We start from the raw sequence: 27068 nt of genomic DNA on the forward strand, positions 1-27068 counted from the left end.
GATAAACCAAGACCAGCTACGAGTTTCTGAACCTCGTAGTATGAACCAGGAGCTACATTATCCTCGGGTAGAATACCTTTTACAAAATCAGCAATCGCATCCACACAGTCTTCAGCCAAATTATAATCTGTTTTAATGCCCATCAATCTTGTAGCAGATGATAAAGCTGAATGACCATCTCTGCAACCTTCGTACAATGGTTGCTTTCCAGCATCCAACATATCATAAAATCTCCTAGCTTCTGCATTGGGTAAATCTTCCCCTCTAAAATGATCATTTACCATCTGCTCAGTACCTACACCATAATCTACATCCGTTCTAATTGGTTCTTCTAATCTAACCGCTGGCTGAGGTTCGCTAGTACTACCATGTTCATAATCAGTTTCCCCATGATGATACCAAATTTTGTAACTTCGTGTAAACCCACTCAAATATAGATGAGTCCAAACATCCCACTCTTTAATAACCTTTCTATTTTTACAATTAGAGCAAGGACATCTTAACATACCTGTTTTTTCTTCCGGTTGTCGGTGAACTAACCCCATGAATTCGGTTATACCTCGTTGGTATTCTTCCGTAAGCAATCTCGTGTTCGGATCCAAATGAGGTCGATCGATCCAAGAACGAAAATAATTTGAAGAAGACATATTTTTTATGAATCAATTTCGTGTGTAAATAGAGTAGGAGGGAGGATGAAGATATGGAGTGAATGAAGAGTAAGAGGAGTGCTTGTATTTATAGTTTAAATCCTGCCGACAGACCGAGGAAATTCCGACGGAAAAGGCTAGTTCGTCGGAATTTCCTCAGAATTTTGTAAAATCCCCCAACGGCTATAATATTTCCTCGGAATTCATCGGTTTTTTCCGAGAAAACCCATTTTTCCTCGGAATATTCCGACGGATTGATATTTCCTCGGAATTCCGTCGGTATATTCCGAGGAAATTCCGAGGAAACCCAATTTTGTGTTTCCTCGGAATTTCCTCGGAAATTTCTCGGGATATTCCGAGGATTTCATTTTCCGTCGGAATGTCCGTCAGAATACCGTTGTTTTCTTGTAGTGCAACTCATGGTCAATAAAAAAACATTACCAACTCATGTTAAGTAAATTAACATGGTCAATGGGGGGGCAAATTTTTTTTTTCTTTTTCAAAAAAAAAAAAATCTTATTTTATTGTCAACACGGTATACTAAAAATAAAAATATGAACAAATTGCACTTGCATATAGGTGGACGGGTATATAAATGTAAGAATTGTGTCTCTCATCACAACACGTAATTTGATAACCTTCACTTGCCATAGTTCTCTCCAACTCTCGCTCTTCTTTATAGACCATTCTTGGTTGATTCTCATGGATCCACCATTCAACGATATGTACAATACCCTGTTCTATAAACAGATCACAAACACAGAAAGCAATGTCCTCGAAGTGCCCTTTAGCTTCTCTGTCACGGCTGTCGTCGAAGAGGTGGAGCTTCCAGTTATTGACGTCAGTCTTCTGATGGATGGAGCCAAGAATGAGAGGGAGAAATGTAAGGAAGAGATTGCTAGAGCTTCGAGGGAGTGGGGATTTTTCCAAGTGATAAACCATGGAATATCAATGGATGTGTTGGAGAAGATGAGACAAGAACAAATTAGGGTTTTTAGAGAACCCTTTGACAAGAAAAGCACGTCTGATACGTTCTCCGCCGGGAGTTACCGGTGGGGAACGCCGTCAGCCACTTGTCTCCAACAACTTTCATGGTCGGAAGCATTTCATGTTCCCATGACAGATATTTCTGACAAGGACTTCACTTCCCTCAGGTACACGACTAGTGTTATCGATTAGACTTAGTGATTTACTTATTTAATTTAGTTTATAAATTAATTCAAAATATATGTGGAGAATATTTACCAATAACATGACGGAAATGAAATTCTACTTAGTCTTCTTTACTACCTTGAATTTTAGGTAACTTCTAATAACACACCATCACTTCATCACCAAGAAACTAGTTGTGTTTTGAGATTTAATGTATTTACTAGATTTTGATCCGCGCTTTCAAAGCGCGGATTTTTTTTTTTTTTCAATTGACAAATATTTAGTAAATATTATATTTCATATATTTGTGTTTTATTTTATAAAAGACTTAAACTTTTATCTTTTTTTATTGTGTTTCATTTTAAATGACTATTTATGTTTAAAAAATTAAACTTTAGTTTTTTAATGAATTAAGTTGGTATAACTCTGATAAATTAATTTTATTATGTGGTTAATATTTTTAATAAAAATAATTATATACTTTTAATAAAGATTTATACTTTTCAATGAAAAAATCAATTTTTTTTATGAATGCTTAAATTATATTAAGAAAAAAAAAATTAAGAATGGTTGAAAATATTTTTTTTGAACTTGGACTAAATGGCCCAAAGAAAAAAAAATGTGAGAATTAGATCTGATTTCTTAATCGGTCCAAATGGCCCAAGAGATATCTGATGTGGACAGTGGGCTGGATTCAAAAAAAAATAGCTCAATATAGATGTGTTATTAATATTACTTGATTGCCTTTAATGAAACATGCAATGTTAGTAAAGAAATGACAGGCTAAGGTAAAAAAGACAATAGAATCATGTTTTAATAGTATAGATGCTTATAGTGAAATGCAGAGCCATTTTATTAAATATTCATAGATTAACATGAGAGACAAACGCGTTTTTTTAGTTCAATATATGGCGGTCTTATAATAGTGTTGCATTAATATTTGATTAATATTATTTGTACATATAAATAAAAGAAAATCTTAAAAATAAAGCTGTTGGACACTGGGTCAAAGATTTATTCTCCATCTCTCATGCGTTTCTATGTTTTCCCATTGTCTATTAGTCCGTCTGTTCCTGAAAGTAAGATTTTCTATAGTATGCACGCTTATTAAGAATTTAATAAATGCTTATAATTTAATTTATTTTTTATTTTATTATACATTTTCCAATAACTTTCCAATAACTTTCCACCAATGAAATTTAATCAATTCAAATATTCTCAATTAATGTTCTCCAAAAGTATAAAAAAGTACCTTAACAATATAGAAAATCTATCTTTGTGGAACAAAAAAAAATCTAAAACATCTTACTTTCGGGAACGTATGTAGTATTATTTCTGAATAAGTATAGTTTCTAGATAGCAAGTTGGCATGTGATATATACGATGAACATTTAATTAATATTGTATCCGTTTCAATATATATGACATTCTAGAAAGAGTATTTTGTTTCATGAAATTTTGAGATTTTAAGGTTAACTTTAATTTTATTGTAAATTGTTATACCAATTAAATTTTACAGTCTTTTTTATAATTAGTTAAATAATTTAAAAATTATATCTTTAAAAATGGATTTTTAATAAAATATAATTTTCTTAATTTTTGTGCAATAAGACAAAACATCAATGAAACAGATGGAGTATTAATACTTTCAAGCAAAAATGAATAAAATAAATATCATCTCATAACTATATAATACATTTAAATCTTAACATGGTTACTTAATTAGCTTTAGCTTGTTCTAGTGTTGATTTTGATTTTGTTTTATTTTTATCAGTTATCTTAACTAAAATTTACAAACAATGTTTACCAAAAAAAAAAATTACAAACAAATCTAATTAATGTTCGTTTTCATTCTTGGCTCGTATTCCAAAGATTTTCGTCAACTTCAAGATCTTTTACATGCTAGCATTGTTTATTTCGAAATTTTTGACTTCATCAGATCCATTTTGCACCAGCTGCACCACATAATGATTTTGTGGACATCAGCCCTTTTTTCATATGCAAAAAAAGAAGAATTATATGTATGACTAATTGCTGTCATGTTTTATTAAATAAAAACTTAGATGTCGACCAATTGATTTTGGTCGGTTTTTGTCGGGAGAAATCATCGGAAAATTTTAAATCTACTCGTGGTTCGAAAAAAAAATACTATCTGCCAACTGTTTAAATGACAGATCATCGAAAATTCTTTAACCATCTTCCAAAATACGTTTATATCTAAAGTTCATGAAAAACATGTTCTCATAACTGAAATAAAACTATTGATAGTACTATATATTATGAATCTACAATCTCTCTCTACACCGTGTTTCATCAATTATAAATTGTTTATATTTTAAAACCACAAAAATCAACTACTTTTACATTTTTAAATCGAGAAAACGCATTTTACATTTAGCATATCGTATCTTAAAGGTTATAACATTTTCCCATGTAGGACAAATCTTCATTTTCCGGTCAATGTTGATTAATTAATATATTTATCTTATGACAAAAGAATTATATTTACAAAATTGCTCAGAAATTCTAGCTAAGAACTTTTTTTTTTGATCGACATAAGAACTTGTTGACATAAAAACTGAAGTATGCTTCTAAGCAAAAAAAAAAAAAAGAAAACTGAAGTACGCTGCTTGAAACACATAGTACACTTGATAATAATGTAAGTTATAGTACTATGAAAAGGAAAAGGAGTCACGAGAAAACTGTATGTTTAGCGGGATAATGGAGAAGAAGTACTCGAACATACTAGGCCATATATACTCTTGTGATCAGTATGTATGAGTGTGTGTGCTGGAATATGTACACATTCTTACATGTACTTGTATTTGCATGCATGTGGTTGTCTTACACATTTTATGCAGTTTCAGCTTATGTGTTTGTGAATGCGTACATGTGTGACCACATCCGCTTGCCACCACCTTTCATAGCTGGCGTCTCTTGCTAAGGTCACTATTAGTTTACAGTTTAACAGTTATATACGTTCTAAAACTTGATTATGGACTATATGGATTGACCAGATTATGGTCTTTCACCAAATACTTTCTCCACCGAACGAATGTTGAAACTATTTTTTATAAGCCTAATGGGCGAGTCAAAAATTAAATAATTGTGAATAGAATTTTTATAAGCTTAATGAGATGTGTAAAAATATGTTTATTATGAAGTAATATATGGGTATTTGAATTATGAAAAAATGATAAATCTTACTAAATTACTCTCAAATAATTATGATAAGTTTCCAATATTATTTAAGAGTAATGTAAAGATTGCGTTCAAATAGTTGTAGAATATTTCCTATAATGTGTTTGGATAAATGTAAAGTTGCGTCCAAATAATAATGGAATATTTCTCAATTAATTATGTTATGTTTCTATAATAATTATGGAATACTTCTATTCAAGAATATTCTTTTACTTTTTCGCAAGATTATTTCTTGGTGATCAAGTAACTCATACTCATATAAATAGACACCTAGTCTCTTCATTCTTAAGATATAGAAAAAACAAAACACCAAAGCTTACAGCAAATAATCTCTCTTAGTTTTTTTTTCTAGTTTTAAAGTAAGTGTCTCGAGAGTATTCGTATTAGTTACATTTCGGTAGTTTCTGTTACGGGTGTTGCGAAACAGTCTCGTCACAGTTGTGTCATGGGATTCATAGATCGCATTCAAACCGTCACACAATACGGGCGATTTATTGAGTTAAGGAAAGAGATCAAATCTCGACTCCGTGAATTCGTCTATTTCCTCAACGATTTCTTAAACGTCTTATATCTTCATCTTATTCTATCTTCATCTTATCGTTTATATCGATTTCTGTTTCGTGATTTTCAATCAGGATTTTTGCGGTCCTACGACGAATCCAACCGGATAAGTGAATAGTTATTATCGTTCTAATGATCAACGATGCAAATACAATGTATCCAAAAAGAGAAATAATATAGAAGACCCAAAACTGGGAAATTGGTCCCATGTTCCTAATAGGTAGGAGATATCTCTATCATAGATAACCGGTGGGTTGGACACTTACACGTACATCACTTCGTAACCTGATTAAACCATTTTTTTTTCTTTTTTTTTCTTCTCGTCTTGCTTAAGTCTTTCCCCGGTCTTGGGACCCTTATTCATTATTACTAACATGCATGTCTCACAAACTTCCTGGCATTTCAGTACATTCTTTCTTTACTGTTGACTTAGTATATTTCACCATTTATTTCATGTAAGTTTGTTACATGCAAAGTTTCAAAAAAGTTTGTTACATGCATGCACTTTTGCAATACCATATGCGCCAAGGTTTTAGATAACAGCTGACAATTACCAATTGTATTTCTATTTAAAAGTGATTATTGATTGTGTTTAATGATTTACCAAATGTTTCTGTTGTGTTTTCAAGGTATTCCCATAAAATTTGGACGATGAAAAAGAAAGAAAGAAATGCTTGTCTTTTGCATAAAGACGTGACACAAATGAATATAATCTTGAGTATTATATCAAATCATTTAACAAATTTCTACCAAATCAGATAATTCCTGTATAACAGTGATTTATATTATGCTATGCCATTATACCATTAAATAATTATTATTTATATTTTGTCCCAAAACTTTGATTTAATGATTTTTAATTTTGTTTTTTTTCAGAATTGTGATTTTAATTGTTTTATTTAAACTACTATCAAAGAAACCAACAGTTCACGGTTTCCAAAATTCCAATTTTTAGTTATAATATAGATTAGGTAATAATGTTTTACTTCTCGTATCACAGCTCAGCAATGGAAAGATTTACTTCGGAATCGGAGGCTCTAGCACATACGTTGGCAGAGGTTCTTGCAGAAAAATTAGAACGAAAATCAAATTTCTTCAAAGAAAACTGCGTGAGAAACACATGTTATGTGAGGATGAACCGTTATCCACCATGTCCGAAACCATCTGAGGTGTACGGTTTAATGCCACACACGGACAGTGATTTCCTCACAATCTTGTACCAAGACCAAGTCGGTGGACTTCAACTCATCAAAGACAATAGATGGGTCGCCGTTAAACCCAACCCTCGTGCTCTCATTATCAACATTGGTGACTTATTTCAGGTAATTAAATTAAACTCTTAAGAGTTTTGAATCAAGTTCAGTTAGCGTTTTCTAGATCTTATGGTTTGGTTGGATAATTTGTATCCATCAGTAAACTAAAGCATTATATTTTAAAAATGTGTTTAGATTAGTTTTGTTATTCTTTAAGAACTCTATATGTGGTTTTGCTAGGCATGGAGCAATGGCATGTACAAAAGTGTGGAACATCGTGTGATGACGAATCCAACGATGGAAAGATTCTCAACGGCGTATTTTCTATGTCCATCATACGACGCTGTTATAGAATGTTCCGGGGATTGTCCTTCTTATAGAAATTTCAGCTTCAGAGAATTCAGACAACAAGTTCAAGATGATGTTAAGAAGCTTGGTTATAAAGTGGGCCTCCCTAGGTTCAGTAATCATCTATACTAATTTATATACCCAGTTTTTAATTTGTTTTTAGGTTTTATAATTTATTTAATTGTATTGTTTTTATTTGTTCAATATATATTTTCCGTTGATTTTTCTTGATAAATATTGTATTCTAGATGCTTCCTCTGTTTTATTAAATGTCCTTTAATGTTTTTGCATCCGAATTAAGAAAATAATTAAATTTTATAATGTATCCCTATCTGCCCGCTCTCTCTCTCTTCTTCTAGAGAGAGAGAATTCTCTCTTCATCCCTTCTTAACACTTTCATATCTTTCTATAATCTGAGTAATCTCAAAGCTATAATCTGAAGGTGTTAGATGCTCCAGTCTACGACGGCGGTTAATGGCGAAAGGAAATTCCGGTGAAACTTGATAAATCCGGCGACGGGGACTGTACAGAAGCGGTGCCGTTGTGTCAGAATATCCATCCTCGTAAAGCAACGTGTGAGACGCGTGTCACGAAATTCGGAAGAGAAGGAACGCGTGGAAGATCAACCAATAACTTTCTAGGTTGATTAGTGGTCTAATTTTAAGTTGTAATCGGGTTTGAGTTTGGATTTATTTTAAGTTTCTCAATGTACTAGCCCATTGGACTTTTCCACTAATGGAAATAGTTGACAAAAAAAAAAATCCCTATCTAATACATTATTTTGTTTGATTTTTGTTAATTAATAAGCTAAAAATAAAGGTAAGAACTAGAAAAAAAATTAATATTTGATTTTAAAATAACACTTATAAAAATGACAAAATGGAGGGAGTAACTGATTATCTTAATTCGATCAAAAGAAATTAGAAAACCAATCATTAAGTTAAACCGGCCTAATCTTTATTCGGTTTGATTGTAAATTGAAGTAAAAGATAGGAAACTGAAATTTATTAACCCAATAAAATCAAAGTACTATTGTATGTAATAAACTCAAATCCGATTCAAGAAAATGTTTATGCGTTTCAAATCTATAATAACCGGAATCGAAATTCTGATTAATGTGCTTGGTTAAGGTTTGACCAACTTGAGTCTCGCCGGAAAAAAAATAAAGTTTAGGAGAAGATAATATGCGAAGGGTCACGAAAAAAATAGCTATTATTATAAAATAAAAGAAATAAAAAATATAGAAATGGCTTTTCTCTCGGCGGTGAAGTTGCAGGGACGTCCACCATCGATCTCGTCCAATCTCAACCCAAATCCCAAGCGTGTAGGTTCGGATTCCGTTTCCTTAGACGTCTCCATACCTGACTCCGAACGAAAGCCTCGGAAATTCAGCTCAAAGCTAAGTCGCTGGAACAGAGCACGAACCTTACGCTCCGGCGTGAAGGTGGACCGTACGATTAATAATGAGTCAAACAGTACGACCGGTCCGATCGTGAATATCCCTGATATTTCAACGGTGGAAAGTGACGTGTCGTCAATTAACAGTGATCACGAGACGGATTTCACGGCGGCGAAGTCGATTTACATAGTCTCTGACGGAACTGGATGGACGGCAGAACACGCCGTTAACGCTGCTTTGGGCCAGTTCGATTATTGCTTGGTCGATCGTGGCTGTCCCGTTAATACCCATCTCTTCTCAGGGGTACTCTCGACTTTCACTTCTCTCTCTCTCTATCTTAATACTTAAATTTTGGCTATAAACCGAACCAATAATAATCCGGTTTACAGAATTCAAAATAGAAACCGAGCTTTAAACCGAATCGAATGAGACTATTACATATCATCCTGGGTGTTATTCTTACTAAATTTAGTTGTCGTTATTTCAAGTTTTCTAAACCGAACCGAAATCAGATTTGTTTTGTCTAAACCGAACCGGAAGCAATTTGGTTTTCCTTAAACCGAAATCGAATTATTTTGTTTGATGATGAATATACATATGATTTGTGAAGATCTAGGATAGAGAGACGTTAATGGAGATCATAAAGCAAGCTGCAATCGAAGGAGCAATGGTAATGTACACTTTAGCTGATCCGTCAATGGCGGAAGCAGCCATGAGAGCATGCAAGCTATGGAGCATCTCTTCACTAGACATCCTAGGACCAATCACAGACGCAATCTCCTCTCATTTAGGAGCCAACCCTTCCGGTCTTTCGCGTGGCGTCTCAAACTCATCTCTCAACGAAGACTACTTCAAAAGAATCGAAGCAATCGAATTCACAATCAAACACGATGACGGTGCCTTGCCAGAGAATCTTGAAAAGGCAGACATTGTTCTTGTAGGTGTCTCCAGGACAGGGAAGACACCGCTCTCTACTTACTTGGCTCAAAAGGGTTACAAAGTCTCTAACGTACCGATCGTGAACGGTGTGGATCTTCCCAGGACTCTTTTCGAGGTTGATTCGAGAAAGGTTTTTGGTCTGATGATTAACCCGGTCGTGTTGCAAGGGATAAGAGAGGCTAGAGCCAAGAGTCTTGGTCTTGGTTCTGGTTTTGAGATTAAGTACTCTGAGTTGAGATCTGTTAGGGAGGAGCTTGAGCATGCTAAGAGAATCTTTGCAGAGAATCCGAGTTGGCCAGTGATCGGTAAGACTAGTTGTGATCATTGATGAAGTTCTTGAAAAAGGGTTTGATGAAAAAATGTGAATTGTCTTTTGCAGAAGTAACAGAGAGAGCAATAGAGGAAACTGCTGCAGTGGTTTTGAGGCTTTACGACGAGAGACAAAGCAATCGAGCGATGCCTCGCATCTCTAAATGCTACTAAACATTGGATGAGGAATTTGAATTAGTGTGGTAGAAAATATAGTCTATACTTTATAAACCCCACTAGTCCATATTATTGGGCTCAAGCTAAGTCCATAGAAATATATCCAAGTTTAAGAGAATTGAGTATTTTTCTTTCACAAACTATTAACATAAGAAATACGCACTAATACATGAAAATTTCAATTTATCAATCATCAAAAATAAGAAAATATTTTTCTATCAACTATTAAAAAAGTTGGATATTTAAAAATTGTGTTACTTGTCATCGTCCAAAATTCATAATGGCGGCACTATTACAAAGGGAAAATCGCATAAAAAAACCTTCGAGTTGACAGCCACTTGTACTTTAAACCCTTAGAGTATTTCATAAGCAATTTAAACCTTTAAAGTGACACTTTTATAAAAAAAAACTTTCAACCTGGCTTACTTGTTAATCAAGTCAAAACGGTAACCAGTACTGTTCAAAATCGATGACGTGTCGATTTTCTTTTTTTTTTTGAATTATTTTCAAAATTATTTTATTAATAAAATAAATATTAAAATAAAGAAAATATAAAAATTCATAAAAAAAATTCAAAACAAATCATTAAAATCACGAAAAATTCACAAAAAAATCAAAATATTCACCAAAAGTTTTTTAAATTATTTTATTAATAAAATAAATAATAAAATATAAAAAAAATCATAAGAAATTCAAAACAAATCATAAAAAGTCAATAAAATTCAAAAAATTCACAAAAAATATCTTAAATTATTTTATTAATAAAATAAATATAAAAATAATCTTAAAATTTTACAAAAATAAAAGATTCGCAACAATATTTAAGTATAAAATACAGAAAATATAAAAAATCATTATCACAAAAATCAAGAATAAAATTATATGTGGTTTTATAAAAGCAAATAAGGAATAACGTGCATTGAGTGCTATAAACTGGCTACCCTCAAGCTATCATTAGTATACATTCTTCACTTTAACAATCCTGAACTTTTCCAAATCCAACCAACACACACATAGAACATAAAAGATTTAAAAAAATCCAAAATAGCAGTCAGTCTCTGGGTTATGATTACTCTAACTCAGATTAGAAAAATTCATTATCTTCAAATGATTCTCGTGAATGATTTGTTATAAAGTTCTTATGAATTTTTATATTTTCTGTATTTTTATATTTATTTTATTAATAAAATAATTTAAAATATTCTCTGTGAATTTTTTGTATTTTTGTGAATTTTATTGACTTTTTATGATTTGTTTAGAATTTTTTATGAATTTTTTATATTTTTTGTATTTTTTTTTTATTTTATTAATAAAATAATTTGTTTTTTGGGTGAATATTTTGATTTTTGTGAATTTTTAGTGATTTTATGATTTGTTTTGAATTTTTTATGGATTTTTATATTTTATTTATTTTATACTTATTTTATTAGTAAAATAATATAAATATTGTTGTGAATCTTTTATTTTTATAAAACTTTATGATTATTTTTATATTTATTTTATCAATAAAATAATTTAAAATACTTTTTGTGAATATTTTGAATTTTGTGAATTTTATTGACTTTTTATGATTGGTTTTGATTTTTTTTTTTGTGAATTTTTATTTTTTTGTATTTTCATTTTTATTTTATTAATAAAATAATTTTTAAAAAAATTTGGTGAATATTTTTATTTTTTGTGAATTTTAGGTGAGCTTTATGATTTTTTTTTAATTTTCTTATGAATTTTTATATTTTCATTATTTTAATATTTATTGATAAAATTATTTTTAAAAAAAAAATAAAAAAAAGAAAACCGACACGTCATCGATTTTGAACAGTACCGTTTACCGTTTTGACTTGATGTACAAGTAAGCCAGGTTGGAGGTTTCTTTTGATAAAAGTGTCACTTTGAAGGTTTAAAGTGCTTCTGAAATACTCTCAAGATTTAAAGTGTAAGTAGCTGCCACTTTGAATGTTTTTTATGCGATTTTCCCCTATTACAAATTAGTAAACTATATCTCCTGTTTCTAATTATGTTATTTTATCGCAGCCATTATCAGTACTTTATTGATATATAAAATGATGAAACAGTAAGTCATATGAATGTTAGATATGCATGTTAGTAATATGAATACTATAATAGCAATTGCAACAGTGTAGTTTGAGCAGTTGGTTAGTCAAGAAAGTTTAGGTGTGGTTTGACCAATGATACCATCATAGTTTTTTTTTTTGTCAATACCATCATAGTTTAATCAACTGAAACAAATACTAGGAAAAATCTAACTGACTAAAGTATATATATATAATCTATTTTCTACTCTAAAACTCTGATTTTTTTACCGTCTCAGTTGTGATCAACTAATCACAACTTGTATAGGGGTTTTGGACCATATCAAACTCTAAAATTCACACCACAACTTGTATAGGGGGTTGGACTTTGTTTGGCATCATTTCAACATCAAACTTTATAAACCACGTTTCAACTTTGGTTGTTATCAACAAAATTCAAGGTGTGTTGTATAATGTAGGCACATTGGCAGGTAATATACTCTTGCATTTTAGTCTATGAAAAGGGAGATGTTACTTTATGATCCAAATACTTGAAGACACCTAAATATGGTAATAGCTTAGGTGAATAGCATGTGGTGACCCTTAAATGCTCCACGCTTGTGTTAGGTTCTATTTTTCAAGATGGTCCATATACTAACCAAAGTTCTGATTTTTTTTTTCAAAACTCAAACGTAATAAATAAAAATATCTTAAAATGAATCAAAAGATAGTATGCAAGACATCAATGTAAATATTCATTAGAAAACACAAGTAGTCACGAGCGAATAATTCAATTTCATTCAATTCTTACACGACTCAAATTATCTCTATGTGAACCCGAAGCAAAACTAAAGATACTCATGTCAATAATATACATGCACATAAAGAAATACAACAAAATGAAAAACACAATAACTAGGCAAAATAAACTGAAAAAAAACAAAGAAATTAATTAAAAGGAACAGAAGAGAAGATTCTCTGTCTTTGTCACAACAGTCATAAACTCGTCTTAAGCTTTCTTTTCCAATATTCATATGATCTCGTGCGTGGCCACTTCTCACTTTCTCTTGATGTTTCGTTTTTCCATTTAAAAAAATAAAAACTATACAAAATAATTATTATCACAACCTTACGCTCTTTGTTTTTTTTTTTGTAATGTTCCTCTGATTCATCTCCTCAAATGTAGGTCGGTGAGATTGTCGTATGCTCTAACGCCACAAACTGAGGTCGGTCCATCTCATATATCTTCTTGTATTTTTACTATTATTCGAGAGGCATATCTCCAAGATTAGACTTGCTGATCGAGAGAGTAAATATGATTAACAAGATTGATCCCATGCTTGACCTGTCACAAGAATTAACATTTCATCACCATATATCTTCATCAAAAACAACTTTACTTGTAAAGTGTGATAGACATTTCAATTTTCAGAAGCATATCGTATCTCATATGATAATCTAAAATATATTTGTTTAATTCAAACTTTTAAACCCAATAGTGACTGACTTAAATTAAGTAATTATTCCACATTCAATCAGAAAATTTGAAAGTAACCAGAAATACTATAAAACAGGATTTTGAGACAAAAGTTAATTAGAGATTTATGCATGCATTTTGAGTACTATATTTTAATTAAAACCTTTTGTGTTTTATCTTTCAGTTTGGGTTAACCGAATAAATAAGCTATGTTGAAAAAGGTGATATAATTACTTACAAAGTTGCAAAGAAGAGGACGACTTTCTTGGGATCAAACACCCAAGATGTGTGAGAGCGTTTAAAACTCGACTTCCTCGCAAAACCAAATCTTCTTTCTCTACTTTGATCGGATATCATATTTCCGGCGGTGGCCGCAGCCGTAGTAATGGTGATCTGATGAAGCGGTGAGGCTGAAACAGCGGTGGCTGTGGCTGTGGGCGTACCTGCATTATCTGTGGACCCCACGAGGCTCATCTTTTCCGGCGTGCTTGTTCCTACAACTCATCAAATGCCATACCACAAGCTATAATTAATAACAGTTTCTTTTTTCTTTATTTGACAAGACAAAATAAAATGGATCATAATGTATTCATTAGTAACTGTATGCCGAATTTAATAATGGTATGAGTGAGCATGCGGTGCATGAGAACAAAAAGTTGGAATGACGGTTCGTGGTCTGCAAATTATATATGCAAATTATAAGGCAAGAATAGAGTTTCTCCTATTAGCGATCGGTCTTGTAAATATATTATATGCAATGTGGCATTAACTACATACGTAGTTAGTAAGATATATGGGACCAAACTATATTCCTCTAAAAGGAGACTTGGTTAAGTACTTTCGTTTTAAATTTCTATAAACTTTAGTAACGGTCTACAGCTAAACACGCATGGGTTGGTCATACCTATTAACTAAACCCGACCTAACGCTTCGGAATATATACCTTCAAAGGAATTTTTTTTTTGTTATATATATAGATATTCACCTATATTTAAATAAGGAACCTTCTTGCATTAGAGAAAAAAATAAAACTAAATGCATTCAATGAAGATAGACATATCTCAAAAAAAAAAGAAGATAGACGTATCTCAAGAAAAGAAAGGACATCTCAAGAAAAATATCTAGACCGCAGAAATAATAATAATTCGACTTGGAATATTAAAAGTCCGAGATGTATTTGTTTTCATCCCAAAAACCACACTAGGGGTTTTGTCTAATTTAAGATTTTTTATCACTCACAGAATCACAGACTCGCAGCACAGATAAGCACAAAACGAATTTATTACGAGAATCTGCTAGGTCCATTTGATACTAGTATGTTATATCACATGGTAACAAAAAATGAACATAAGAACAAAATGTACCAATGGTCTCTAGGAAAATGCAGTTGTCCATATACGCGTAGTGAAACGTTAGTTTAATTGTTTACTTTATTGAAAACTAATCAATGTATCATGCATTAAAGGAAATAATAAATCAAGAATGTGACATATATATTAAAAAAAGGTAATTCTCACAAAAATAGATTTCAAAAACTAAAGTGACCAAAATAATATTTTTTTATTTTGAAAATTTTAGTTTTTTTTAATTTTTTAATATTTGAAATCATATCTCCGAAACTCCACTAGTCAACTCTAAATCCTAAACCTTAAACTCTAAATTCTAAATTCTAAACCTTAAACCCTAAACTTTAAACTCCATGCTTTAACTCTAAACCCTAATGTCTAGATTAATTAACCCTAGGAGTATACGTGTATATTTACTTGTAAATCTATTTTAATTATTTTTATTTTTAACGTTTATTTTTATGACAAAAACTTTTTTAAGTCTGCTGGGGAAAATTTCTCTCTAAAAAAAGTTATACATGTTGAAGAATGGTTTAAGTTTTACCTCTAAGTGGGGACTGAGGAAATGAGGTCTCACTGTCATTACCATTTGCGTCGCAATAGAGTTTCCTCTCGTTGTTATTGCTTCTTGGAGACCCTTTCCTCGAAACACTTCTCTGCAGCTTTTGAAGCAAATAAAAAATTCCATTTTTTTCAGTTATTTAATTCAATAATTTAAGATCATTCAATTATTTAGATGACTCCAAAATATAAATTAAACTATCTAAATTAAGCTTCATGACAAATGCCAATTACTAGGAAAAAATAACCACATCATAATAATAGTTTGAAACACGAAAAATATTTATAACACATGAAAGTCAACTTTCGATTAGGTTTTTTTTTTTTCATTTCTTAACCAGAAAAATAGTAAATGAAATCGACGTCACAAGAGTAGTTATAAAGGTTATAGGCGATTCTTCCATGATTCAAAAAATTAAATACCCAAAAGACAAAAACAAAACAAAAACAGAGAAAAAAATAAAGAAATAATTTATCAAAATTATAAATTATGGTGTTTCCGACCAAAACTCAATCTGAAACCACAGTTCCTTAAACAAAGTTTAGATTGTTTTAGAACTTACAGTAATTCTGGGACTCGACGAAGAGAAGTCTTTGTTAAAAACAGGAGTGAAACTTTCGACATCGATCGTCACAAACCCATCTGGATTAACAGGGGGTTGATATCCTGACCCGGTTTCCTGAACCGGAATTGCTCTAGCGGTTTCCATCGATCTTTGATAACAAAACAAGAGAGAAACAGAGAAAGAGAGACGATCATCATGTTAATCAAGAAACATAGGTCAACAACTCTTGGTCGTTTATTTTGGTAAAACTTGGTTGTTTTGAGATTTTAATCGTAACCAAAGAGGAAATATGTATAAAAGAAGATGGAATCAACTTACTTTGGAATTCAGACAAAGGATTTAGTTACTTTGGAATTCAGACAAAGGATTTAGTGGGAGATTAAGACAGAGAGTCGAACGTCTCTGTTGTGTTCTTTGTTATGCTCTGTTTCACGATGAAGAAAGGTTTGTTTGGTTGGAGACAAAAAGTGGAGAGACTCTGGGGAATGTCGAAACTGAAAGAGAGGAGAGAAGGCTTTTTACTTTTATTTATGTGGGCGACATCTTCTGAATGGGTTGTTGCCCTCTTATTTATGTAGTATTTCTCAAAATCTAGTAGTAGTCACACGCACGAGAGATAAGAGATAGACTTATAAGTAATTAGTTAATTCATAAATCATGATTCCTATGTTTAAACTAAGCTTAGTTGATCTCAGTGGGATGAAAGACGGAATAATATGTTATCTGTTTTTCTATTATAGTTATAATTTTTTTATTTAAAGACATTATGGCTTATCAACCAAACGGTATCAGTTTAGTGGTTAATCAAGTTCAAGAAATGCACTACCTCTTGTTGTAAGAATATTTATTCGTTATGGATAGGCTGTTTTATTTTATTTTTGGTGAGCAGGTTGTTTTATTTTTCAGTATGTGTTTGGTTTTATATTTAGAAAAATTCAGAAGTAATTAAATTATGGGAAATTGCACCCTATATACATGAAAACATAAATACACTAACTAACCAAAATTCTCCACTTTCTCCTACTTTCTCTTCCTATCTCTCTCAACTCTCTGTCCCAAAATCTAATTTTTCTTTTTTTTGGTTATTTGGCAAATAAGCCCTAAAATTATAATATTTGCATATGTAAGAGAAACAAAGATGAGACATTTTTTCATCCTGAACACAGACTTTATTCCCAGTTTATCACGTCCGGCATCTAGAGATGAGAATTTAAATCATTATTTGCGAGTCTCACCCTTATAATCATCTATCGTGAAACATGACCGTTTAAAAAAATTGAATTGCGAATGTAGATGTGAGTTGGATTTATTTTAAACGGTGCAAAACAGCTAAATTTGAATTTATATGTCTATATTGCACAAAAATAGTATTTGTTTGTCTAAAAGTTTTTTTTAAATAGAAAAATCGTAAAGATATATAAATATTACAAATATTTATATAATTTATTTATAAATATATATTTATATTATTTTTAAGAAGATAATTAATATACAATTAAAATAATTAATAATAATTAATATAAAGTTCAAATAATTATTTTATTATACTTAATATTATCAAATGGTGTAAGTTTGACCCTCTTCCCAACACTAATGACAACTTATCATTTTTATAGTAAAATATTACAAATCAATTGTTATGAAAAGTATAAATATTGGTTAGATTAGGTTTGAATTTTGAAGATCGAACTCTACAAAATGTAAGTAAAACTAATGCAGTTTATGGTTGTGGGTTCAATTTTGTGGAAGATTTTAAATATCATATTATCAGAAGTCCATCACAGATCCCTTATAATATGGATTGAATTAGCCACGTATAGATAGAACTTTCTTTTCGTTGTCACGGGCTGAATTATTGATCTCAAATCAGTGTCTGAATTGTTAACTCGTTATCTAATTATATGACCACATAACTTTGTTTATTTTTTATTATTTTGAAATTGAATAAAAAATAACTTTGTTTTTTTAAGTTTTGTATAATTTTAGGAATATTCGATGAACAAAATCATTAAGGTGAGCAACTATCTTCCCTATTTTATGATCTGCCTCTTGCTTTTTCCATTTGACTCCACATAATTGTATTCCTTGCTAATACTTCTATGTTGTAATTTCAAAATTGTTAAATTCATTTCCTACGTATAGCTAAATTTAAAAATAATTCAACATCAAGAATATTATTAAATATGAGAATAACATTTTGGAAAATATAGCAACTACCAATCCACAGTAAATTATTATAGATGTTTTCAAACACCAAGTTTTTTTTTTAGAACGCAACTTCATTAAATCGTCACAGTACTGTGGTTAAACCACTCAAACACCAACTTTCATTTTCTTTTTTGCAGCCTAATAAGTTTGTCTTCTCCAAGCAATGGTAACCCTGTAAAAATAAAAGTACTATGTCTTCTTTTGATACAATTTTCACCACGCATAAATAATTACCAAAGTCTGTAAATAGTAATTTTCGAATACAAAGATATTTTCTTTGATAATTTGGGGTCTTGTGAGCGATAATAAAAATAATAATAAACCGAAAACAAAAATAAGAGACATAGGCGACAGGGAGAGGACTCGAGCTATTAGACATTTTTGTATAAAAATCACAAATAATGAAATATGTTATCAAGTATTTATGAGAATATTTACAAGAATTGAGAAAGACAAAAAGAAAATAATAATTAATATCTGTTATTCAGAAGGCATAAGGGTATTAGATATTTCTAAAGGAACTGTGCTACTAGACAATATCTCTTCGCATAATATTTTTTCGTATGTTGCAAAGCAAATAGTCATTTAGAAACTTAGGGGTAAATGCAAGTTAGCAAGTGTGATATTGTTCTTAACTCCCTTTTTCACGAAATTTGATTTTATTAATGATCAAAGAAATCAAGTGTTATGGTATCACGTATTACATTTGGAACATAAGCATGATATATGAAATCTACTCGTATTATTTTTAACTCTTTATTATACATAATTTATTTCTATTTTTTCTTCAAACTTATTAATTTTTAAAAGAGTTGATCGGAGTTTGTAACCGCAATTATTTATGAAACACTTTGAATACACGTTTTTTTTTTTTGAGCAACTGAATACAAGTAAAAGGTGTCACTTATTTGAAATGATTTGATCAGTCTAGTTTTGTGTCTCATGATGTTGTTGATTTTCTCCCAAAAGACATGTTATATCGGAATAGAGAAGAAGAAGAACATGGATGTGAATTTGCTTATCAGCTTTATATGTTAATCTTTTCATGTTTGAAACATATACTCCTGAAAACAAGTGAATTATTACTTCTGTTTTTCTCCAAAAATATAGTTTGAAAAGCGGTTGATTGTAAGCTGTAACCGCAATCATTTATGAAACACTTTGAATACAAGTAAAAGGTGTGATAGGGCCTGGGCATTTTAACCCGGACCCGAAGACCCGAACCGGAACCGACCCAAAAATACTCGATCCGGAACCGGACCGAAAATTTACAAGTACTTTTTGGGTCTAAATTTTTTTTACCCGAAAGAACCGGAACCGAAAAGGAACCGACCCGAATAGACCCGGACCCGAAAAGAACCGACCCGAATAGACCCGATCCGATAAGAACCGATTTGTACCCGACTTAAAAACATGTATATCTAAAACTATGATGTTTTTGTGTTCTATTTTATATATATTATTTTATGATCTAGTTGAAATATCTTTTGTTAACAACATTTGTTATTATTTTTTAACATTTTTAAAGTAATATAAAGCTTTAAAATGTAAAATTTAGAGTTTAAAAATGTTTTATTTTAATTATTAATAGTTTCATTTAAGTTGTTTTGTAAAATTTTAGATATATATGACAAATATTCAACTAAAGTTGATGGAATTGGGTATATCATGTCCTTTTCAGATCCTAAATACCCGAACCTGACCCGGACCCGATATGGACCCAAAAAATTACGGGTATTTTATGGGTATTTTAATTATAGACCCGAACCGACCCGGACCTAAGAAGAACCGACCCGAATCCGAACTGAAAATTTCTAAGTACCTATTGGGTCTAAATATTTAGGACCCGAAAATACCCGGACCCGAAAGGAACCGGCCCGAACTCGACCCGAAGACCCGAACGCCCAGACCTAAGGTGTGACTTATTTGAAATGATTTTATCAGTTTAATTTCGAGTCTCATGATAAAACGTTGATGATTTTTTTGTAAGAACATGTTATATAGAAAATAGAAGAAGAACGTGTTTTTTTTTGATAACCGATAGAAGAAGAACGTAGAAGTCAATTGGTTCATATAATGTTACTTAATAATTAAATGTGTATAAAATGTTTCAAACTTGATTTAACACATTTAGTTATTAGGTAACATCATGTTAACTCTTTTCAAAAATATGTAGTTAACTCATGTAAAAGATGTCTAAATGTGTATAAAATGTAAAAGATGTCTAAATGAGTTAACTCATGTTAACTCTTTTCAAAAATATGTAGTTAACTCATGTTAACTCTTTTACATTTAGATATCTTATACATGAGTTAACTCTTTTCAAAAATATGTAGTTAACTCATGTAAAAGATGTCTAAATGTGTATAACTAAATGTGTATAAAATGTTTCAAACTTGATTTAACACATTTAGTCTACATCTTTATACGCTGTCTATTCTATACGTTGCTTGCATTTTTACGTATGGTTTTGATCCGTCTTATTATTTCAGTAGAAAAACTAGGATGCATCCGAGCTTTGTATGTTCCAGCTTTAATCAAAACTAAGATGACCTGACAGAAACCCAAAGCTGAAAATGACTGCAAAATACTACAAGATACATGTATTCTTTTAATAAATAAAAAAATAAGCTTCTTAATTATATAGTTTACAGAGGAACTGGTTTAGTTACTTCCAGTAAGATAAATTTTAATCATAAGTAATTACAATCATGAATTCATATTGTGTGTTTATTCGAATTTGATAAAAATGCTTATGCTTAAAAAACAAAGCCTAAAATATTGGTGTATCCACTAAACTAGAGCTGTTCAATCCGCATTTCATCAAGGTTGCTATAAATGTTGTTCAAACTGATTTAATATCTTGAAGTGGTTCTATCTAACTATAGTAATATCAGATTTTCGATATAGGGGTCCTAGGAAATATAACATTTGTCCTAGAAAGCATCACTAACCCAAGACTCACTTGAAAAGAAAAAAAAAAGATTATTTTCTTTTGGGTTCGAGTTATACAATTTGAGCTTCTCTACCATAGATTATTAGTTTTTGGACTGACCATCAGAAAAAAAATAGTACTAGTGACTACCATTAAACCATGCAAGAAAAGGAAAAACAAAACATGGTGGACCGCAAATATACGGAAGAAGATTAGAGAAAATAGAGGAAAAAACATTTGATTGATTAAGGCTTAAGAGAGTGTCATACTAATGAATTGCAGCCAGAGAAGCTGTCTCGCTAAAATACATTTGAAATTTTGAATACATGCAACGCACCCATTACCCATAGTCCCGTCCCATACTAATAATACAACCCAATAAATATTAAATATCTAACTTCATACATAGAGAGAGAGACACGATTATAATATATAGTCTCAATAATTCACATCTTGTTGTACTTTTAAACTTTGAAGTTTTAAACCAGTTAAGTTGGTCTTAACGTAAAAAACAAAATAAGTCCTTCATCGAAGACATTCCAAACAAAACTACATTTCTGTCTTCTCTTTTCACTGTCCTTTCTTTTTCTGAAAATAAATTAAGATGTTCATATGGCAAAAGCAATTCAGTATATCGACCGTTGGATTATGTCTTTAGCTACAGTTTTCACTTGTATTATATACATCCTCAATACGAAAATCAGTACATAATTCATACCAAATCTTAACTTCATAGTTGTTTATTTGGCTTTAAGCTTTGTGTTCTTACATTGATATACGTCTGATTGTAAATGTAATCATCATACAAAACAAACGGAAACCCTGATCAAATTACATTGCATGTACTCAGTTTTATTACCTCTGATTCATGATTCAGGTTTCCTCTTGTTCGAGCCAAACCACAAAAAGGGGTTACGTGAACATAACCACACCAAGAACCTCTTTTCTTTAAACCGGTGAAAACCTCTTAGTACCATGGATACAATGGAGACATGATCTCTAACAGCATCACGTCCCCCCAAAGGTACATAGTAACCAAATCTACGGAATATGTTTTTGACTTTTTGAGTCTTACAATTGTCTCTTTCACTGGAACCAAAAAGGGTTCAGATTTTGTATGTTACTGAACCAGCGATGCCGACTTGACCGCAAAGCAAGCAACAGTTTTCTATGATCACATTGTGACCTATCTGCAAAAAAACAAGAAAGTAAACAAGAGATCACCTTGTGACCTATCTCAATCAGCGGTTTCTAAGATAGAGAAACGGTGGACTTAACTTTCAATACCACCACCGGTCTCTAAGATAACAATCTATTTATACAATAAACACTTAACGTGTAGACAACTTTATAGCATCTTAAAAAAGGTGCACTAACGTACAAGTTATTACACATTCATTGGATCTTACTGTATAAATTGTCACTGAAATTCTTTGAAATCAACTCTTAACGTCCAGACAAATCTGTGAGAGAAACATCATTAACAGAAACCGAAAACGACATTGATCTTCTGAAGAAACCAGGCTGTGATGGCTTTGGGAGTTGGAGAGACTCAGAATCAGAGCTAAGCATGGAAACAGCTGAAATCCATTGTTGGTCTTTTTGTAGGATTCTCTTGAACACAAGACAAAGCAATTTCTAGGCATTGCATTGATTGTTCCTTAAGAGTAAGATTTCAAAAGAACATGATCTATTAGATCCATTAGTCTTTCTTCAACCCAATTTTTCCATGCCTGCAAAAAATAAAAAAAATAGAGACAAAATTAAACTACTAATCAATTTTTATGTATTTTGTTGATCTGTATTTGTGTGTTTCTTGTCACTTACGAAAGTAGGGAGATCTGTGCCTTCACTAAACCCTAGTCCACTGTTTCTTTTACCTGTAATGATCTCAAAAACAAGAACTCCAAAGCTGTAAACATCTGTTTTCACAGAGAATCTACCATGCATTGCATACTCTGGAGCCATATATCCACTATAGAAACAAGAGAATTTCGGTTTTGAGTAGCTAGACTTACTAAGTTCCAACAACTCTTCTTGTTATTGCTCGAGTCTTATCAAAATCAAATTGTCTTGCCATTCCAAAATCTGAGATTTTTGGATGCATTTGTTCATCTAAAAGCACATTTGACGATTTGAGATCACGGTGAATTATCGAAAAATCTGTGCCTTCATGAAGGTAAAGCAACCCTACCTGGAGATTCCTATGATGATATTGTACCTTGTTTCCCACTCTAACTGCTTCGCCTTGATAGGATCGGATCTACATTCATTAGCAGAGTAAAGAATCTGAAACAGAGAATGTCTAGGAATAATGAAAAACCACTGAGGAGAGACTATATATAAATACCGAACAAGAACCGATCAAGACTTGTATTAGAGATAAACTCATAGATAAGAAGTCTTTCAGATTCTTTGATGGAGAAACCAAAGAGTTCTACAAGATTCTTGTGTTGGAGCTTAGTCATTAGGAGCGCACTTCTGTCTTAAACTCGGCATTGCCTTGTCCCGAATGTATCGATAACCTTTTCACGGCTATCTCTTGACCATCTTGAAGACGACCTTGATAGATTTAGTTCTATAATTAGTATTAATATGGAGATTAGAAACAGAGCAGATGAATCAACCTTGTAGACAGCCCCAAAACCACCTTCACCGATCTTATTCGTTAAAGAGAACTCTCATCTGTTGCTACTCTTATGCCTTATGGTGTCAAAATCAAAATGCAATGAGTATGTACTCTCAATCACATCTGCAGATTGAAATTCGCTTGCGGAACAAGTAACTAGTAAGAAGGAGATCTAGAATAGGGTTTTAGAATAATCAGTTAGGCTTCACAAACTTACTTTCAGCTTCTTCCTTTAGATTTTTCTTCCTCCTCATTAAGTAGATAAAGAGAGAGATAACAAGTAAGACAATTGTCACAATGGGAATCACGGCAAATACCAGAGTTTTAGAACCGTTTACTGCAAGTAACAGCATAGAATCAAAAGGTAAACCCTAAACATCTAATTCTTTTCATGACATCAGCTTATAACTTGTGTTACCTTAATCACTTCTTTTGGTGTCACTCTTAGGAGGAGAAAGAGGTTGTTTCTCTTCTGAAACAACAGAGAGATCGGATAATTTTCAAACCTAAAATAGCAACTTAGATTGATCCACCTGACTGGCCATCACAACAAGTAGGCACTCCAGCAAAGATCTGTGAAAGACAAATTCTACAATCTGATTTAGACAAATCTGGTATACACTGAGCCAACGCGTAAACTATCCCTTTCACTCCTGCTGAGGTGTCATACGCATCCACTATTTTTGACCCTAATGAATCCAATAGTTCACCTAAACCCTTGCTGAAACTTTCCTTGTCCGCCACGCTAACGTTGCTTGATGTGTGATAAAAGGGAACTGGCTCCATTTGACCTAATATTGTTCGACTTGTGAAACGAAACATGCATTTTTCCAGCCATATGTCGGATTCCACGATGTTTGGACAGCTTTCTTGGAGCTGTTTAGCTGTGTTTGTTATGCAATTGATGCAATCTTGATTTGGTTTGAGATCTCCTCTGCATAAAGCTATGGCGTTGACTTCGCCTTCGATGGAGATGTTGTAGAAGCCGTTGATGGTTGGAGTTAGATTAGGTAGCGAAGAGATCAAACAGTTGAGATTAATGGAATACGAAGTGTTGGATGTGAAGTTCCGTCCTTCGTATTCAAGTATGACTTACCAAGTCTTATGAAAATCCACGTTTGATTTTTCTAGTTTCACTATACTGAAAATTTTATGTAAAATTTTTAATATATAATTTATATAGTTGTTAATAAATTATTTTTTCTATGACTCATTCTTTTTTTTATATAGAAGCATTAATGAATATCAGTTAAACTATAGACTAACGGATCTCCACATTAATTTATAGATAGATACAAAAATGAATTAGTATTTGACTTTTGTTAATTATTATTTGACTTACCAAGTCTTTCATTCATGTTCCATGAGGTTCACAAGGGGACGCTTTCTTTCTTGTCCCCTTCTTAAAAAAACAATTTGAAAGCGAAAACGCATGTATTAAAAACAAAATAAAATACAAAGAGATCTGTCTGAATGATGAAACGCATTACGCAATTATTCACAACGTCAAATCTCAAACCACTAAAATAAATTAAAACATTCCTTAATTTTCTAACATGACACATTCTACAGTTTCAGACGACAACTGTTTCTTCTTCTTCTTCTTCTCCTACTTAGAACTGTTCTTTGCGTGAATATTGCCACAGATCACAGGTAAATGAACGAATCTAATCTTAAGTAACATTGTTTAATGCTTCAGTCAATGAGATTACTTGCTGCAGCCTACTCATACGAAAGCAACTTGCAAATGTAATGTGCTCACCACTCTTTTGAAGCCTTCAATATAAAGAACAACAACAATGCTTCATTAGATCACAAGCAAACAAGAGTTTCAATCTTTAAGACAAAGAGAATGAAGACCTTTTTCGTTTTACTTCTTCTTCTCCTTTGTGTTTTATCGATCAACGCTGACCAACAAGAAGAGAACCAACCAATATCTCATAAGCTTCTCCACAAAGTCCAACTATGGAGAACTTCTTTAAAAGAATCAAGCGCTCAAGAACTAAAGCTATCTTCAGCAATCATTGTCGCTGGCGTCTTATGCTTCATGGCTGCCTTAATCTCCAGCGCAGGTGGAATCGGAGGCGGAGGTCTGTTCATTCCAATCATGACTATAGTCGCGGGGTTTGATTTGAAAACAGCTTCAAGCTTCTCTGCTTTCATGGTCACCGGTGGTTCTATTGCCAACGTGATCAGCAATCTCTTCGGTGGTAAAGCATTGCTTGACTACGATTTAGCCTTGCTTCTTGAGCCTTGTATGCTTCTTGGTGTGAGTATTGGTGTTATCTGCAACAGAGTTTTGCCTGAGTGGCTCATCACTGTTCTTTTCGCGGTGTTCCTCGCTTGGTCTAGCTTGAAGACTTGTAGAAACGGAGTCAAGTATTGGAAAATGTTGGGGATGGATTTAACCCATCCACAAAGCCCATCGAACAAAGGGCCCAGTCCAGCAAACCGAGTCGACATCGGCGCAGAAGCCGATTCTCGAGAGATCGACTCGACAGGGAGCGCTGATAGTCGAAGCAGAGAGCAAGCGGAGCGAGGTTGATCGACTCAACGGCTCAGCGAGCATCTCATAATCAGGCCCGAAAGGCCGACAAAGCCCAATTAGTAAAAAGAGTTTAGGTTAAGGTAATCGAACAGAGTATAAAAGGAGAGGAAAGCAAAGGAGAAAGGCATCGACACTTAGCTACACAAACTTAGCGGCGAGATTAGGGTTTATCATCCGTACAATCATCTCTCTGCTATTTGTACTTTTCCGGTTTAAGCTCTCACGAGCTCCGGCTTGCTTTTACTTTCTCCACCTTTGTAACATCATCTCGAAATCTAATAAACGCCTCTGTTCGACCCATTTCTAGTATTGTTTACTTCTTCTGAGACCAAACTCACCTTAAACAATTGGCGCCCACCGTGGGGCAGAACAGACCTAGCGTTTCTAGACCGATATGACCGCCGGAGGTACGAACCCTGATACCTCCGGAGAGGAGCCGGCACTCACGCCTCCTCCTCTCCTCTCGTCGGAGTTCATGAGTTCAGTCATAGCCCGACTTGCTCATCAAGAAGAAGTTCAGAAGACGACGAACGATCAACTCGCCGCTATCGTAGCTGCTCTTAGCGCCTCCACCGGTAACTCTCAACCGCTTCGTCGTCACCTTTTCAATACAAACCCCCCTACTCCGGCGGAAGGACGATCGACGAACCCAGTCGATCCTACTCTCCAACTCGCGGAAACCCTAGCCGCCGATGTTTTTCCTACAACGTCAGATCCATCGACCGTCCGAGAACTCGCCGAGCTTAAACTAAATTTCCAACAAATGAGTTCAAGGATCCACC

The 27068-nt window shown here is 32.6% G+C and overlaps 3 protein-coding genes and 2 pseudogenes across 4 annotated transcripts; 3 read left to right on the forward strand and 2 right to left on the reverse strand.

The window, feature by feature from the left end:
• The first annotated feature begins 1217 nt into the window (after positions 1-1217).
• Positions 1218-10129, forward strand: LOC106406425 (gibberellin 2-beta-dioxygenase 8). The gene is made up of 5 exons (XM_013847090.3): positions 1218-1801; positions 6562-6883; positions 7055-8864; positions 9172-9805; positions 9880-10129. The coding sequence occupies exons 1-3, from the start codon at positions 1350-1352 to the stop codon at positions 7292-7294; spliced, it is 1014 nt and encodes a 337-aa protein (XP_013702544.2). The 5' UTR covers positions 1218-1349; the 3' UTR covers positions 7295-8864; positions 9172-9805; positions 9880-10129.
• On the forward strand, positions 8409-10129 carry LOC106406424 (annotated as a pseudogene).
• Positions 10130-12788: 2659 nt separating this feature from the next.
• Positions 12789-16528, reverse strand: LOC106402588. Of its 2 annotated transcripts, none has more exons than XM_013843358.3 (5): positions 16285-16528; positions 15964-16114; positions 15384-15501; positions 13732-13987; positions 12789-13361 (listed from the first exon to the last, which is right to left on the reverse strand). In XM_013843358.3, exons 2-5 carry the CDS (start codon positions 16108-16110, stop codon positions 13280-13282), a joined length of 603 nt encoding a protein of 200 aa, XP_013698812.2. In that variant the 5' UTR covers positions 16111-16114; positions 16285-16528; the 3' UTR covers positions 12789-13279. The 2 variants fall into 2 exon arrangements, with proteins under 2 accessions (XP_013698812.2, XP_022566335.2); XM_022710614.2 differs by having other exon boundaries at positions 16314-16524.
• A 5783-nt stretch (positions 16529-22311) lies between these two features.
• On the reverse strand, positions 22312-25096 carry LOC106404112 (annotated as a pseudogene).
• A 494-nt stretch (positions 25097-25590) lies between these two features.
• On the forward strand, positions 25591-26283 carry LOC125579780 (sulfite exporter TauE/SafE family protein 5-like). Its single transcript, XM_048743624.1, has one exon. It carries the CDS (start codon positions 25591-25593, stop codon positions 26281-26283), a length of 693 nt encoding a protein of 230 aa, XP_048599581.1.
• The last annotated feature ends 785 nt before the right edge of the window (positions 26284-27068 follow it).

Source organism: Brassica napus, chromosome C1 (genome assembly GCF_020379485.1).
Source record: "Brassica napus cultivar Da-Ae chromosome C1, Da-Ae, whole genome shotgun sequence".
Lineage (NCBI taxonomy): Eukaryota > Viridiplantae > Streptophyta > Magnoliopsida > Brassicales > Brassicaceae > Brassica > Brassica napus.